We start from the raw sequence: 14,548 nt of genomic DNA, 5'->3' as shown, positions 1-14,548 counted from the left end.
ACCCCTGGACGTTCTCACAAGTATCATAGAGCAACAAAACAAAAGCCAGTGTACATATCTACCCTACGGATGTGTGACGGACGGAAGATGCAGACGATACGCGGACGCCTGGTTTTTGTTTCACCCATGCCCTCATGCGCGCCCAATGATCATAGCATGACACAAGGCGCCAGCTGAAGTTTCGACTTTGTCCGTGCTCAGCGATTTCCAAGAAAAAGAAAAGGCACCACAGATCGATGTAAAACCAGGAGGCGATTGCTTGCGTTCAGTGCGGCATAACCACGGAGCGCCGGCTCCCTATGGCGGTGGAATGTTGGCTCCTTACGATAGCAGAGTGTTGGACCATTGTGGAAAAGGAGTGTTGGCGCAGTATGACAACGGAGTGTTCGCTTCCTAGGAAGATGGACTGTTGGCTCCCTATTAGACAAAAGGGTAACAGCACTCCTTGTGACAAAGGAGTGTTGGCTCCTTATCGCAAAGAGTGTCAGCTCTTACAATAAAGGAGTGTTGGCTCTTAAGAAAAAGGAGTGTTGGCTCCTTACGACAAATGAGCGTCGGATCTTATGACGGCGGAGCGTTGGCTTCTCATGGAGTGTTGGCTCTTACGACAAATGAGTGTTGGCCCTTATGACAAAGGCGTATTGGCTCCTTGTGACAAACGAGCGTTGGATCTTATAGCAAAAGCATGTTAGCCCTCATGACAGCGCAGTATTGGTTCCTCCTGGCAGCGAAGTGTTGGTGAGTGAAATCAAGGAGGCACTCCTCGATGTCAGAGGAAAGCAGCTACACGTGGCGTGTCATGCGTGTGCGTGTCGGAACACACGGCTTACGGCGTTGGTCTGATCACGTGACCGGTCGCTCACGCTTATCTCTTGGCCAATCAGGAGCGATTAGAAAGTTCAGGTAATCTGCCGCAGGTAACGTAAATATAACAAAAGAGAAAGTTGACGTCATTCAAATATCCTCTGCTCTCTCTGAAAATCTATGGTTTGTTAATAAAGGTCATGCTCGTGCGAGGGAGGCGCGGGCGCGTCTGGACCATATGTCCCTCCGGAGAGGGCGAGTCTGATCACGTGACTGCTGACAGCGCGTGGCCTATCCGGGTCAGAGCGCGGCCCCGACTCGCCCGGGACAGCGGAGATGGATCCGCCCGACCGACGGCGCGCCAGCGTAACGTGGCCGCGCGCCGTGCTCTGCTGGCAAGCGGTCACGGGGGAGGAGGAGGACGGACCGGGGAAGAGAACGGGAGAAGGGGGAGCGGAGGGGAGCGCCTGGAGGGGAGCGAATGGGCGGACGAACGGGCACCGACAACGCCCAGCCAATAGAGTACCGCGTCGGGCTGATTGATGCTCTTCTCCCCTTCCCTCCGCTTTCCTTCCCTGCTCACGGTGTGCGCTGTTCTCCCACGGGGAACTATGGGAGCAGGTCACTCGATCAGCCCGCCGCACTGGCGGTGTCTGCCCACCTGCATCTCCACGGCCGCGGGTACGTCGATGCCGTCCGCGTCCGTCTGCGTCACCCGGCGTCGGAGCATGCCAGCGATGGCCACCGTCTGCAGGCCGACGTAGATGCCGCCTGTCAGCAGGAACACGTACGGCACCTTGTCCAGCAGCGCCTGGTCCGTGAAGTAGCTGCGGCACGGCGCGGCCGATGTCAGATGGGGCCGCGGCGTTCGAGATCTTGCGGCGCGCAGGGCACCCTTTACGTTTTTAAAGCACCCTTTTAACGGCATATTGCCCTTGGCGTCGCTGCAAAACTCGACCGACAAAACTCGGGGGGAGGGGGGGGGACGGGGGCGTGGACTGCGCATTGTCAAGCAGCGACCGTACTGGAAGCAGGCGCCAGCTGCCGGAGGCATAGGTAGAGTGTGCGTGAGCGCAGGACCAGGTGGCGACAGGTACAGCGTTTTGCTCAACAGTCTTTCAACCCACTACAACACGCCGTTTGCACCTGCTGTGCACGCCTCCAACTAAATGCGGGTAAGATGACTGCTCAAAAGAAAACGCTAGCTCATGGGGCTGCAGACGGACCGCGTTGAGACGCAATAGATGTAAATTAGGTGACTTGGAGACGTGAGCATGCATACTGCATGCATAGCGCGTGACGACGCCTCACGGCGGTCACCCCTGGTCCCGCGACGGCAACCCGCTGCCCGGGGATGATGCGAGCTACGCTGCCGTGGGGATGATGCGAGCTACGCTACTCTTGGGGATGATGCAAGCTACGCTACCCGGGGATGATGCGAGCTACGCTGCCGTGGGGATGATGCGAGCTACGCTACTCTTGGGGATGATGCAAGCTACGCTACCCGGGGATGATGCGAGCTACGCTGCCGTGGGGATGATGCGAGCTACGCTGCCCGGGGATGATGCGAGCTACGCTACTCTTGGGGATGATGCAAGCTACGCTACCCGGGGATGATGCGAGCTACGCTGCCGTGGGGATGATGCGAGCTACGCTACTCATGGGGATGATGCAAGCTACGCTACCCGGGGATGATGCGAGCTACGCTGCCGTGGGGATGATGCGAGCTACGCTGCCGTGGGGATGATGCGAGCTACGCTACCCTTGGGGATGATGCAAGCTACGCTACCCGTGGGGATGATGTGAACTACGCTGCACGTAGGGATGGTGCGAGCTACGCTGCACGTAGGGATGATGCGAGATACGCTGCACGTACGGATGGTGCGAGCTATGCTGCACGTAGGGATGATGCGAGCTACGCTGCACATAGGGATGGTGCGAGCTACGCTGCACGTAGGGATGGTGCGAGCCACTCTGCTCTTGTGGCCGTGGAAGCAGGAGGGGAGGTGAAGGGGTGTTGTCGCCACTTTTTATGACTAACGGCCTTAACCCTTGTGTAATTCGTGAAAAGAGTTGACCTTAAGTGTCCCTCATCCAGGTTTTGGATCGTTCTGCCATCTCTGTTTGATCGTCACCCTGTGCGGATGCGTGCCTACAGCTTGGTTTGATTCAGTCTGCTTTCTCTGTTTATCACCTACGAATTGCACACCTAATGACGGATGAAGTCCGCTGCTTTGGTGATCGCTGCCAAACAGCGTGACTTCCCCTCCCCACATTCCGTTGTCAGCGTGCCCTGGTGCCGCGGCAGGCCAGCTCGAAATCCCAACACAGATGTCGGTCTCGGCTGACTGCCGCATTGAGTGACGCAGCCGAGTGGGCAGCTTTTCATCAATTTGAAAAAGAGCTTTGGGCTTTTCGATTCAGACATCTACTGCCGCAGTGCTAGGGGCACCCTAAGGTACTCCCAATGCGGAGGACTTGCCACGCAGCGGGAGTCTGGTGTGGTGGCATAACACGTGCAACATTGCGTTATCGTTCCGCAGAGACTAACAATGCACCCTCGGCGCCTGCACAAACATAGCTGATACTCATTGAGCCTGTGTTACGCAACATCCACGCAGATGGTCGGTGCCACACAATGGTGCACAAAGTGGGGCGTGAGTGCGCAGGTCACGCGCCAGATGTGTGCCTCATTTCGCGCCAGCGCAGCTGACTGCAGTGAGTTACCCCATGCGAGCGCGAATAGGTTTCGCATGTGGTGGACCCAGCGCACAGGGTTTATTTCGAATTCGAATCCGAGGAACACGTGACGGCTTTGGGCCGGTTACGATTCTAAATACTATTTCAAACACTAAGCTCCGGGGCGATTCCAGTGAAGTGGAACCTGGTGGCACCAGTTTCCGAGATAGGTCGCTGTCTGTGGGCCCCATAGGGACCTACATGGGGAATATATCAATGTAACATGACAGCTTTGCCTCATTCTCTCATTCAGTCTTCTCTTAGGTCACGACAGCTACACCACGGATTTCGCTTCCCGCATTGGCTTCCAAGACGTTACGATCGCGATTAAAAAATCATGCAACAAGGGGTCACACACGACTCCAGCCGATAAGTAAAATGGTTCCAAACAGAACGCTTCCCCAAATACAAAAGATGATAAATAGAAATAAATAATAATTTAGAAACAGATGAGAGGTTAGGGCTAAAAATAAACAAGCATATATATATATATATATATATATATATATATATATATATATATCTATATCTACATATAAACCTGCATGTTTTTCGAAACTTTGCGCATAGCTTGTCCACATCAATCTAGTCCACCACCACATACAGCTGTTCCCAGCCAGCACACACTGTACGACGCCCGTCAAAAAAACCTGTCCTGAGTTCTCGGGATCCCGTATTCCCGTAGCCCGTATAGCCTGTGATCCCGCATTCTGTGCTCCCGTGGTCTGTTATCCGGTTGTCTGCGCTCTCACTGTCTGTGCGCCAATGTCCGTCCCGAGACACCATATCATGTGCTCCCGCATCATATGCCCCGGCGTCCCGTGTTCCCACGTCCCGTGTTCCCGTGCTCTGCACTCGGCAGACCGTGCTCCGGTGTTCCCGGGCCTCACGTACTTATCTTTCCCCGGTGATACGTTGTCCGGGTTCAGAAAGGCCGTCTGTATCGAGTTGAACACCAGAGCACCGAGCCCGAACCCGCCCACGATGAACCCGTTCGATGTCCCCTTCGAGGTGGGAAACCACTGAAACCAGCCACGGAAGCACGTGTGACCGCACCAGTGGGGCACGGACAAGCGTAAATACAGGGTATAAGGCAGGCACGGCTATATCGGACAGCAAAAAGCTCCCCCAAATGTAAACAAACTACACTGAAATACCTCACCCAGTCAGGCTCCATTAGACCACGTGATAAATATTCACAAATGATATATTTGCATCCTCCTAAAGCCAAAATGACTGCAACAGCAAGCACATCGTGTTTTTTACGCTCCGCCTGTCTAGCTTCAGTCATCACAAGCGAAGAGAGACAGTGTATAAACACGAGATACCTAACGCTAGTTAAAAACAACCGCGCGGCCCACCATAACGCACGAGACAGGGTGCAAAACACAGGCGCCACACGGACAAGCTTGAGAGGGGACCTGACCGGATGTTGCCGGGTCGCCGGATGTTGCTGGGTTTGCCAGAAGTCGCCACGACACCCGCGTTTAGCGCAACAGTCGAGCATGCGGGGCTGTTCGCATCGACATTCTTTGTTTGCGAACATCTGATCGATGTTTGCAATCTTCGTATGATTCTTTTGAAGCGCACAAAAACCAGTAGGACTTTTTCCTAGAGCTATGATGACCGAGTTTCGAGGATCATACATCATGAAGACCAGATTTACACCAAAACAGGCAGGTTTGTACCGTTTTTAGAGGTTTGTGAGACTTTGGGGACGATTTTGTCAAATACGGAGATGGCTGGCAACAGAAATGGGGGGAATGAGTCAAGGCATCTCTATAAACGAGGTGCCAACGTCCATCCCCGTCCGCTGATATCCTAACTTGCCGTTGAGTGTACTGTTGCGCTGAAAAGCACATGGACGTACCGACATGCCGCAGATGAGGGGAACCACGTAGGCAATGCCGACGCCCAGGCCGTTGATGACGCCGAAAAGGAGCGCCACCAGCCACACAGAATGCTGCACGCCGAAGTAGCAGAGCGAGACGCCCGACCTGGGGGTCACAGCCAGGGTCAGCTCAAGGTCAGGTCAGGACATTGATCAGGTCATGGCCATGAGACAGGCAGATTCAGACGGAGGAGAAAACGAATAATAATGTTGGGGAAAGTCTGGTCTAACAAATGTTTAATATGAATACATTTATATATATATATATATATATATATATATATATATATATATATATATATATGATTACGTATGTTTTCTGGCATGTGTGGCACAACTGCCAGTCATTTGCCTGTCAGGCACATTTTTCCTTCAATACTGTGAAATGATCCCAATTTCCTCGCTCCCATTCGAAAAAGCGTAAAAAGCTCACATGGCCAGAAAAGGCTCAACAACATCAACCGGAACCCGACGCAGATATCAACAGTCACGAGTCGCAAGGATACGGAAAAAGCAGATTCCGATGTAAAGGAAAACGGAGTCATATTGGCAAAAGCGTGAGTCGATGAGGACAGACGGCCGCCCGCTCTCGGGCGGACACCACGACTTCGCCCATTTTGGCATGTTTTGAAGACCGATGTCGGACATTGGTCACCAGAGCAGACGGAGGCTTGAAATCGTTCGCACAGCGCAAATGAATGCACTGACAGCAGTTTGTGAACAGGAGTCAAAACCGTCCAAGCGCAAGGTGTGCAGCAAACGACTGAAAAATTCGCCAATGTCGTCAGTCCAAACCAACACCTTCCCTCTCCCAGTCCTAGATATAAGACTCTGTGGGCTGAGCCGAGAGAGATTAGGCCATGATAGCTGTATTGTCGCATAGCTTTGTCCCTTGCGACCGACATCCAGCCATGACATGTGCGTTTTCCACAATGCTTTGGTTACAGCTTCCGACCATGTACATGTTCTTAACTTGACTGATTTCTTCGGGTGAAGTTGCCAAACCCGGCCAGGGCGCGAGTTAGTTTCCCGGTCGTGGTTCGTCAGGTCCCGCGCGCGAATCTTTATCATGTCTTCGCCTTTTTAACTTTTTGATCAGTGGACTTTCCGACGCTTTAATGGAGCCCAATGGCGTCGGCTACCAACGGTGGCAAGCCTCTTCGCTTTAGCTTTAGCACTATCCTCATGGTGACAACTCATAACTATCACAGCCGCTACCATCTCATTTGCCCACGCCGCTCGAGGTGCCTTAATCGTGAAATATTTGATAGTGCAAGCAGGAAAAAGTAGATCAACACAAGAACTCACGTTAAGAACTGGGTTGTTTACATCTGGTCTCTCGTGCATATCTAATCACGCACTTCATCCCGCAAAAATGTATCTCACTGATGTAAGCATGTGATTGGTACGTTTAAGGCCGCCGAAATGCCGCATCTACAATGACAGGATTTCGGGGCGCAGTTTGGTGTTGGCATTTGATGCTAGTATTCCATTGTAAAATAAATCAATGAATTCTTACGACTCGTCCTTTTCACCGATGGCCGCAAGTCAAAGGAGAAACCGACTAGCAAGAGACGTATATGTAGTGTTTTATCACAGCTAACCCGTGACTAGGTATTTGTGGCCTGTAACCAGCGCAGTTGCTATGACAGGATTTGTCCTTCGCGCCGAATCCGACCAAATTTATCTCAGCGATTGTGCCCGTGCTCCTAGGTCAAAAGTACCAGCCTTTTATAAAAAATTGACTGCAAGGCTCTGTCACGTGCTCTTGCCATCGAGATGGTATGTCACGGGTGTGTGGTTTCCGTCGGTTTGCACCGTTCACGTGAGCCTTTTTACAGATAACTTGTACAGCCATGTCAGGTGCACGGTTCCTGCTACCGCGCACGGCTAGCAGAGCCAAGGGCGACCTTGTCGACGCTCAACATCATTTGCAGCTATGACCAGCTGCATAAGCCGCATCTTCCGCGGCCAGCAGAGCCAAGGGCGACCCTGTAGACGCTCAACATCATTTGCAGCTATGACCAGCTGCATTAGCCACATCTTGCACAAATTATATCATATCTTATTAAAGACTAGCTATTTCACATGCCGTTTTTTTCAAACATACCGGGAAGAAAGCCTCAATATTTCTCAGCTAAAGTAATTTAATCTTTAAATAATTTTTCTTTATTTTTAATGTTTTATTTTTAACTTCTTGTTATTTTACTTGAATATATTTTCCCAGCTAAAGTAATTTAATAATTACGGGGATAAGCCGCAGCCATATCTTACAAATACAGCCTTCGGAACGGCTCGGATCGCGAGAGCGTGTGCACGTTGTTTGGGTGGCCTGGCCGGAAGGACTCAACAGCACTGAAGCTCTTCACAGAGGGAGTAGACTGGCACTCACGTGACCAGGCTGCAGCCGATGAAAGCCGTCCACCGAGCGCCGATTCTGTTCGTCATCCAGCTGCCGAGCGAGAGAGTGAGCCCCTCGAAGAAGGAGAGACTGGCCGCTACCCACATCAGCTGCGGGTAGTCGATGGTCGGGTCCACCCGGTCCCGCATGTAAGACGTCATGTAGGTGGTCAGGTTGCCTGAGGAAGAAGTCGTCAACTGGGTCACAACTGGCGGTAGACGGCAGACTGGTGAAGGCGGGGCGCGAAGAGGCTCGATAGCTGTTGATCTTGCCAGCGCTTCAGATCTGTTAGGAATCCTTGGTCTAGTGGCAAATTCCGTTTTTAGCACGCAGAGGGTTACCGGACCGACCCGAGCGAGAAGCGGAGAGAGACGCCCATGAGCGTCATCAGTTGCTAAGTCTCTTCAACTGGAGCTGGAAGAGTCTTTCGGAAACACAAAGTTTTCAGGGTGACCCATTGGGCGCGCTCGGAACAGCAAATGCAGCCGACAAAAAAAAAAAATCCGTGGAAACAGCATCCGGGACCTGTCATTACGCCAACAACCGACTTCCAATAATTTGTTTGGCACGATCAATGACCAAACACGCACTGCTTTTAACGGCAGCCAGTGACCTCCGGCCAGGAGGGTAATAACAGGGTGCGAATACTGAAAACGGACACAATAGAGGGCTGTTGACATCGATCGCCGGTCAGGCCGGCCATCCCGGTCCCCCAGATCCTAATGTCCCGGTCCCGGTTCGGGAGATGCAAACCTCACCAGAGGGAGGCAGACATCGCAGCTCGCAGCGAAGGACCTCTCGGGCCCGAGCACCGCCGGTGGCGTGTCACTTTAGAGGCGAATGGAGGCCACCACCACGGAAAGTCACAGTGTGATCTTGCTGGCACGTTAAATTTATTGCAGTACTGCTCGATTCGGTGCGGACTTCGGAATCACGTTCAGAAAATGTTGCTCAAAACACACTGTAGCGCTTAGCCTGGGTCAACACAGCACATTTCAAAAGCTTTGTTTTGCCGAAGCCAGCATTCTCCAGATTCATCCCAGTGTAACTGCTTGAATACATCCGAAGGGGTCGTCTCGATAAAAAACGTGTCTTCGGCATCTAAGATTTTTCAAAAGTCGTCCAGCGTTGGCAGCACAAGAAGTACAGGAGCAGACACGGACAGACTTCCAAATGGTCGCCGTCACTGGGGCTTCACGACGCACTCAGCAGGTGAGGCCACATGGCGTCGCCTGTCTCTCGTCCCGTTTGGAATGGCGGACGCCGCGTGGAATCGAACTCCGAACCTCTGGCTTCCTGGACACGCAGCTTAACCGCTGCGCTATCGCTGCAATGAACCGCAGACAGATCACCCCTAAGAAGATTCACGTATCGTTAAAATACATACGCTGCGCGAAGAGAATCGCACCAAAAGCACAGTGTTGGCTCAGCTAACGGATCAGCCGACCTCCCCCCCCCCCCCTCCCCTCCAATCCAATCACTGACCAATCATCCCATTCAGTGACAGATCCTGCCGGAAATGGGCGTCTGAAATTCCGGCCATTGGCGCAGACTGGCCGGCCAGGCATAGACGGTTCGGCGGAACTAGACGGAATGTAAACAAACTACGAAACACACCATGCAAAAGCTGAACACTCGGTGATCCCAAATAGACATTTCATTTGAAGACCTGTCGTGTTTTTTCTCAGCTTTCGTGTTTGCGTGGACAGCTCCGGCGTTCCGTTGGTTTGCTTGAACTTTGATTTGCTTGATCCATCTTTGCGGCGATGCGTTGCGTCTTTGATCGCCATATCTCATATCGGTTAATGTCTGAGATCTTGTGCAGCACCATACGCTATTTAAAAGTAGCCCGTACGTGTTGCAAAGAGCGAGGTTAAGCTTAGATCATTCGTGCTAATCCTGCCCTACCGTAAGATTATAAATGAATCCCTAGCATCAACGCACCCGGCCGTACCGCCACATCGGAGCGGAGCGTATCATCTTCTTAGATCCAGGGACGATACATTTACGAAGAAACTCAGTCTCTGAAAGATCATGGCATGACAGGATAAGTAGAAGCCATTGGTTTTTCGAAGCATTTACTGCACTTAGAAAGCTTTCATCGATTTGCGCAACGACCGAGGAATGTACCTGGCTGCATTCCTTAGTCGCACGTGACTCAAGCGTGTGTAAACGCCCGGTTGCGACTGGTGAAGTCACGCACAGTCTCGCACCAAATAATGTTTTCATAAGCCCTGATCAAAGGCTGAAATGACGATTCACGCAACCACGAATGCCTCAGAAACTGATGTCAAAGAAGTGCATTCCGGGATACTAAACAATCTCTTTGGATAGCGGTGTACTCCTCTAAAACCAGGCTACGATTCCTGACAATTGATGGCGGCTTGCCTCTCAGCAGCTATACGGGAAATGCATTGCCCTCGAGCACGAGAGAGGACAGCGAATTCCGACTCCGCAGCTTATCGCCGCCAAGTGAGGCGGCAGTCCCGAATTGAGGTGATTGTTACGGAAAATTGGAAATAGATGTGTTCACACTTCACTTCACTTGTTCCAACATGACCACGCTATTTTCAAATAACATATTTAGTTCTATGAAGCCCCCATGCGACATGATATAGCCACATGATATGTAAAAAAGTGCGGGGTGCAGCAAGAAACACGGAAGCGTATAGGATTGTTACAAAAAAAGCTTTAAGAAGGAGGGCATGGTAGTCAGAAGCTTACCAGAAATAAGGCTGGCAGACACTTGTGCTGACGACGCTTATAATTTTTTGGCTACTACAAATTTAGATCTAAGGGATCCTCCGTCGGCCCGCTGAAGGAAGATGGAAAGTCACTGGCGGAGGACAGAGATCTGATTTGATTTCAGATACCCTTAGTGAGCAGTTTCTTTGGCTTTTACAAAGGAGACTATGTTTGATCTTCCTGGTAATAGGAAAAATCTGGATGAAGGCGGTCCTGTAGATTTGACGGTGAGTAAGGGTGGGGTAAGGGATGGCTCGAAATAAATCAAGGTTTATAGGGCGGCCGGACCTGACCTGATATAAGGTAGAGTGCTGAATGAAGGCGCTAGTACTTAAGCTTGTCCTCTTATTTTAACATCTTATAGGTCATTGCGTTTCTCAGAAGTACCCGAGTACCGGCGCAGCGTGAATGTAGTGCAGCTTTTTGAGAAGAGGACCAAAAAAGTGTCAGCACCTACGGGCCTGTCAGTCTAACCTCACCAGTATGTATGATCTCAGATATATTAATTGAGGCCAACATTCAGTCCCACTTAAATGGGCATCGCTTGACGCATGGCAGTCAGCATGGTTTTCTTTTTCGTAGGTCCTATCTAAAAAATTTTCAGGAGTTCACAGAGCATGCTTCTAGTTCGACAGATGAAGGCGAACATTTCCATAATGTCTATCTAGTTTTAGTAAGGCATTTGATAAGGTGTCATGCAAACATCTGCTACATCAATTACAATGGTATGACGTTGAAGGAAACATTCTTGGCAGGGTAAGGGCTTGGCCGCTAGACAGAAAACAAAGAGCAGTGCTCAACGAAACAAAATGTCGGTGGGAGCCAGTAGAGAGTGGGGTTTCACAGCGGTCGGTGCTGGACCGATTACTTTTTATTGCTTTTGTGAATAATCTTGGGATGGGATTAAGGCGCAAAAAGTTGCTGAAGATACCAAATTGGTATGGGTATAAAAAATACCGACCAAGTGGACCAAATTCAACCTGACTAAGGGAAACAAGTGAGCTGTACTTCCCTGCGATAGACGTCATTCAATTATGACAAGTATAAGGTGATGCATTTGGGTAGTTTTGGCAGCAAGGGCATCAGGCTTAGAATGGGAGGCCGGGAGTTAGACCAGATCGAGGAAGAAAAGGACTTAGTAGTTACCATTCCCAGGGAGTTTAAGGTTGTAAAAATGTGGGGCTGCTAGGAAGGAGCAAGGCACTTCAGATGCTGGTACTTATCAGAAGGAATGTCGATTACAAGAGTAGAAATGCCGTCAAAAAGATGTACTTCACTTATGTCCGACCGCACCTAGAGTATTGTGAACAGTTTTGGTCCCCATTATTCCAAAAAGATGTAGGTAGGCTAGAAAGAGTATAACAAGAACACCCAGGATGATAAATGGGATTGGCGATTTAGAATATATGGATAGGCTTAGTGCCTTGGATTTGCATTCACTGAAATACCGTAGATTTAGAGGGATTCTGAAAGAAGTATTCAATATTATGAAAGGAATAGATAAGGTGGATCTACATGGAACACTGGAAATTCGGCCGAGACTTTGGGGAAATCGGTTTCATTAAGCAAAAAGTAGGAGTAAAACTGTAAAAAGGCAGATGTTATTAAGTCAAAAAACAGCGAATCCTTGGAATTGATTGTTAAACGAAGTTGCAGGAAGTCCCTCCCTAGCAGCGTTTAAAAATCTTTGGGCAGGTTCTATCGGTCTAAAGATATCATTTTTAGCTAAATTCAGACCGGTCAGGCCGTAAGACTAGTTTTGAGGATGTGTGCGGAACCTGAGGTAGACCAGCCTCCCTGGTCCCTCGGGGGTTTTTGCCGGCTAGTATCTTTATGTCTTAATATATTTATGCCAGATGGTGTCGCTGCGCTTTCTAAGCGGTTTAGCGTCACCAAGCATGGGAATGAAATGAGCAATGAGAACGATGCAACGAGGGAGAGGGACTAAGAGTGAGACACGTCCGAGCTTGGGACGATGACGTAGCAATAAAAAAGACTTTCGACCAACCTTCAGGCGAAATGCATGCTTGCAACCGCTGAGCACTCGTCTGTCATGTCCGGCGTGTCGTGTTGGCTACGTTTCCCGATCGCCTCCGATAAACGGCGTCCACATATCGGTAACCTCACATTCGGGCTGTGTTCAAAGTCAGCACCGTCGCTGAGTGAGAACGAAGCATTTCTTTGTTGCGCTTGTTTTGGAGTCGTTCCGTGATGGAGGTCGTCACAAGATTACTCCGCCGGCTGGCGTGCTCCGGCGCGATTGACACACGGGATCCACGTGTTTGTAGGTGCCACGTGGCGGCATAACGATGCAAGCGTATGCTGCAGGCATCCACGACTGAGACGGTGCTCGGTTCTGACAGGGCTTCCTGATTATGAGGTGTGCGATACGATCATGAATGCGTGTAGTTGCGTTAACACCTGTTCTGCACAGTATTACCCATGAAAACGCTTTGAAAGCGTCGCACCTTAAGCGCGAACGACACGCCCAAGATCTCAATATGGGACAAAACTGCGCGCAATGCAGTTACCGCACTAGCGAACTGCGCATCAAAACGTCCTCGGACATGAGAACGTCCGGGACTGCCGATCAAAACGTACTGGGAATAACCGACGCCGTGTGATACTCCAAGCCCATTTTGCAAGCTACGCTGCAGTGGCCTTGCAAACCGTGCATTGTAGCTGCAGTGGCAACAGCCAGCCGGTCCGTTCAGGCCCGGCCGTCCTTGCTCGCCGTCAAGGTGGCACCTGGCCTGGGGCGGCCGGAGGGCCGGGTGCGCGGCTGAACACCACCCGAGCGGCTGCTGTCGTGACTGCCCCCCCCCCCCCTTGCACCAGGGACTTCGCCACGACACACAACACACGCCCGCCCACCAACAGGTCTCACCGTAAGAGAAGATGGCCCCGAGCGAGAGCTCAAGCAGGAAGCCGCACACGCACACCACCACACCCTGCCAGGGCGGCGGGTGGGCCCGCACCTCCTTCAACCACTTAACCAGCATCATGTCGCCTTGGCCGGCCCCGCGTTACCCCGCGCTCTCCCCGCCGCCCTCCCCCGCCAGCGGTCGACAGACACTGACGCTCCGCGGGTGCGTGCCGCGGTCCCACACCGCCGCAGGCCCCGGGCGACACTGCCCGCGCGCTCGGCGCGGCCGTAGTACGCGAGTACGCGGCGGCGGCGCGCGCAGCTGGCTGGCAGCGCGGGCTCCGGCGGCGCGGAGAGGCCGTATTGATCAGAGCGAGATGCTGCGACGCTCTCTGTGTGAAGGACGGGCGAAGCTGGCGCACGGCAGAAACGGAGAGACATTGCGAAGGGTCTGACAGGGCAACTCGTGACGAGCTACATGAGTTGCGTTGTCAGACCAGTGAGCTGCCAACAGTTGCACCATGAGCAACTCACGACGAGCCACGACCCGACTTTGAGTGTTCCGCGAGAGCCTGAGCCTGAGCCGGACGCTGCTATCATTTCTGACGTCTCTGCCGGACACTGCTATCATTTCTGACGTCTCTGTTTCGGAGTACATTTAAGCAAGGTCTGTTAAGCCATTACACTGATCTGTGGGGTTGATTCGTTTGTCGTGCATCAAGGTCTGTGCGTTATCAAGTCATCAGGGATAAAACATGAATAAATAATAATGATTAGGCATAGTACAAGTGTGATGAAAATGCATATATATATATATATATATATATATATATATATATATATATATATATGAGCCCCAAACAAAGAACATGTACATTAAACATAAACGCATGCACATCGAACAAAACAGTACGTCAAACTAAAACGCATGTATATCCAACACACAAACTAATACGTAATTCTGATGACTTAGTAGCCTGCTGTTTATTTTATTTTGAGTAGCGATTGCTTCATGGAGTGCTATGGGCATTATTAAGTCTGGATAGTAGGTGTGTGGTTTCACAAAATGATTTGGAGGGTGGCCTGAACAATGACAAATTTA

The 14,548-nt window shown here is 51.2% G+C and overlaps 1 protein-coding gene across 1 annotated transcript in view; it reads right to left on the bottom strand.

The window, feature by feature from the left end:
• Positions 1 to 13,654, bottom strand: part of LOC119095791 (putative MFS-type transporter YhjX) — a 33,580-nt gene extending 19,926 nt beyond the window's left edge. The window contains exons 1-5 of the mRNA XM_037218646.1: positions 13,468 to 13,654; positions 7,827 to 8,013; positions 5,414 to 5,540; positions 4,438 to 4,565; positions 1,466 to 1,631 (exon numbers count right to left, since the gene is read on the bottom strand). Of these exons, the coding sequence (XP_037074541.1) occupies positions 1,466 to 1,631; positions 4,438 to 4,565; positions 5,414 to 5,540; positions 7,827 to 8,013; positions 13,468 to 13,585 (726 nt within the window). The 5' untranslated portion in view covers positions 13,586 to 13,654. The remainder of the gene's footprint in view (positions 1 to 1,465; positions 1,632 to 4,437; positions 4,566 to 5,413; positions 5,541 to 7,826; positions 8,014 to 13,467) is intronic.
• Between the last annotated feature and the right edge of the window lie 894 nt (positions 13,655 to 14,548).

This window comes from Pollicipes pollicipes, unplaced genomic scaffold (genome assembly GCF_011947565.3).
Source record: "Pollicipes pollicipes isolate AB1234 unplaced genomic scaffold, Ppol_2.1 Scaffold_4219;HRSCAF=4965_pilon_pilon_pilon, whole genome shotgun sequence".
Lineage (NCBI taxonomy): Eukaryota > Metazoa > Arthropoda > Thecostraca > Pollicipedomorpha > Pollicipedidae > Pollicipes > Pollicipes pollicipes.
The sequence above is the reverse complement of the archived record's forward strand: the minus strand, read 5'-3'. Positions and strand labels throughout refer to the sequence as shown.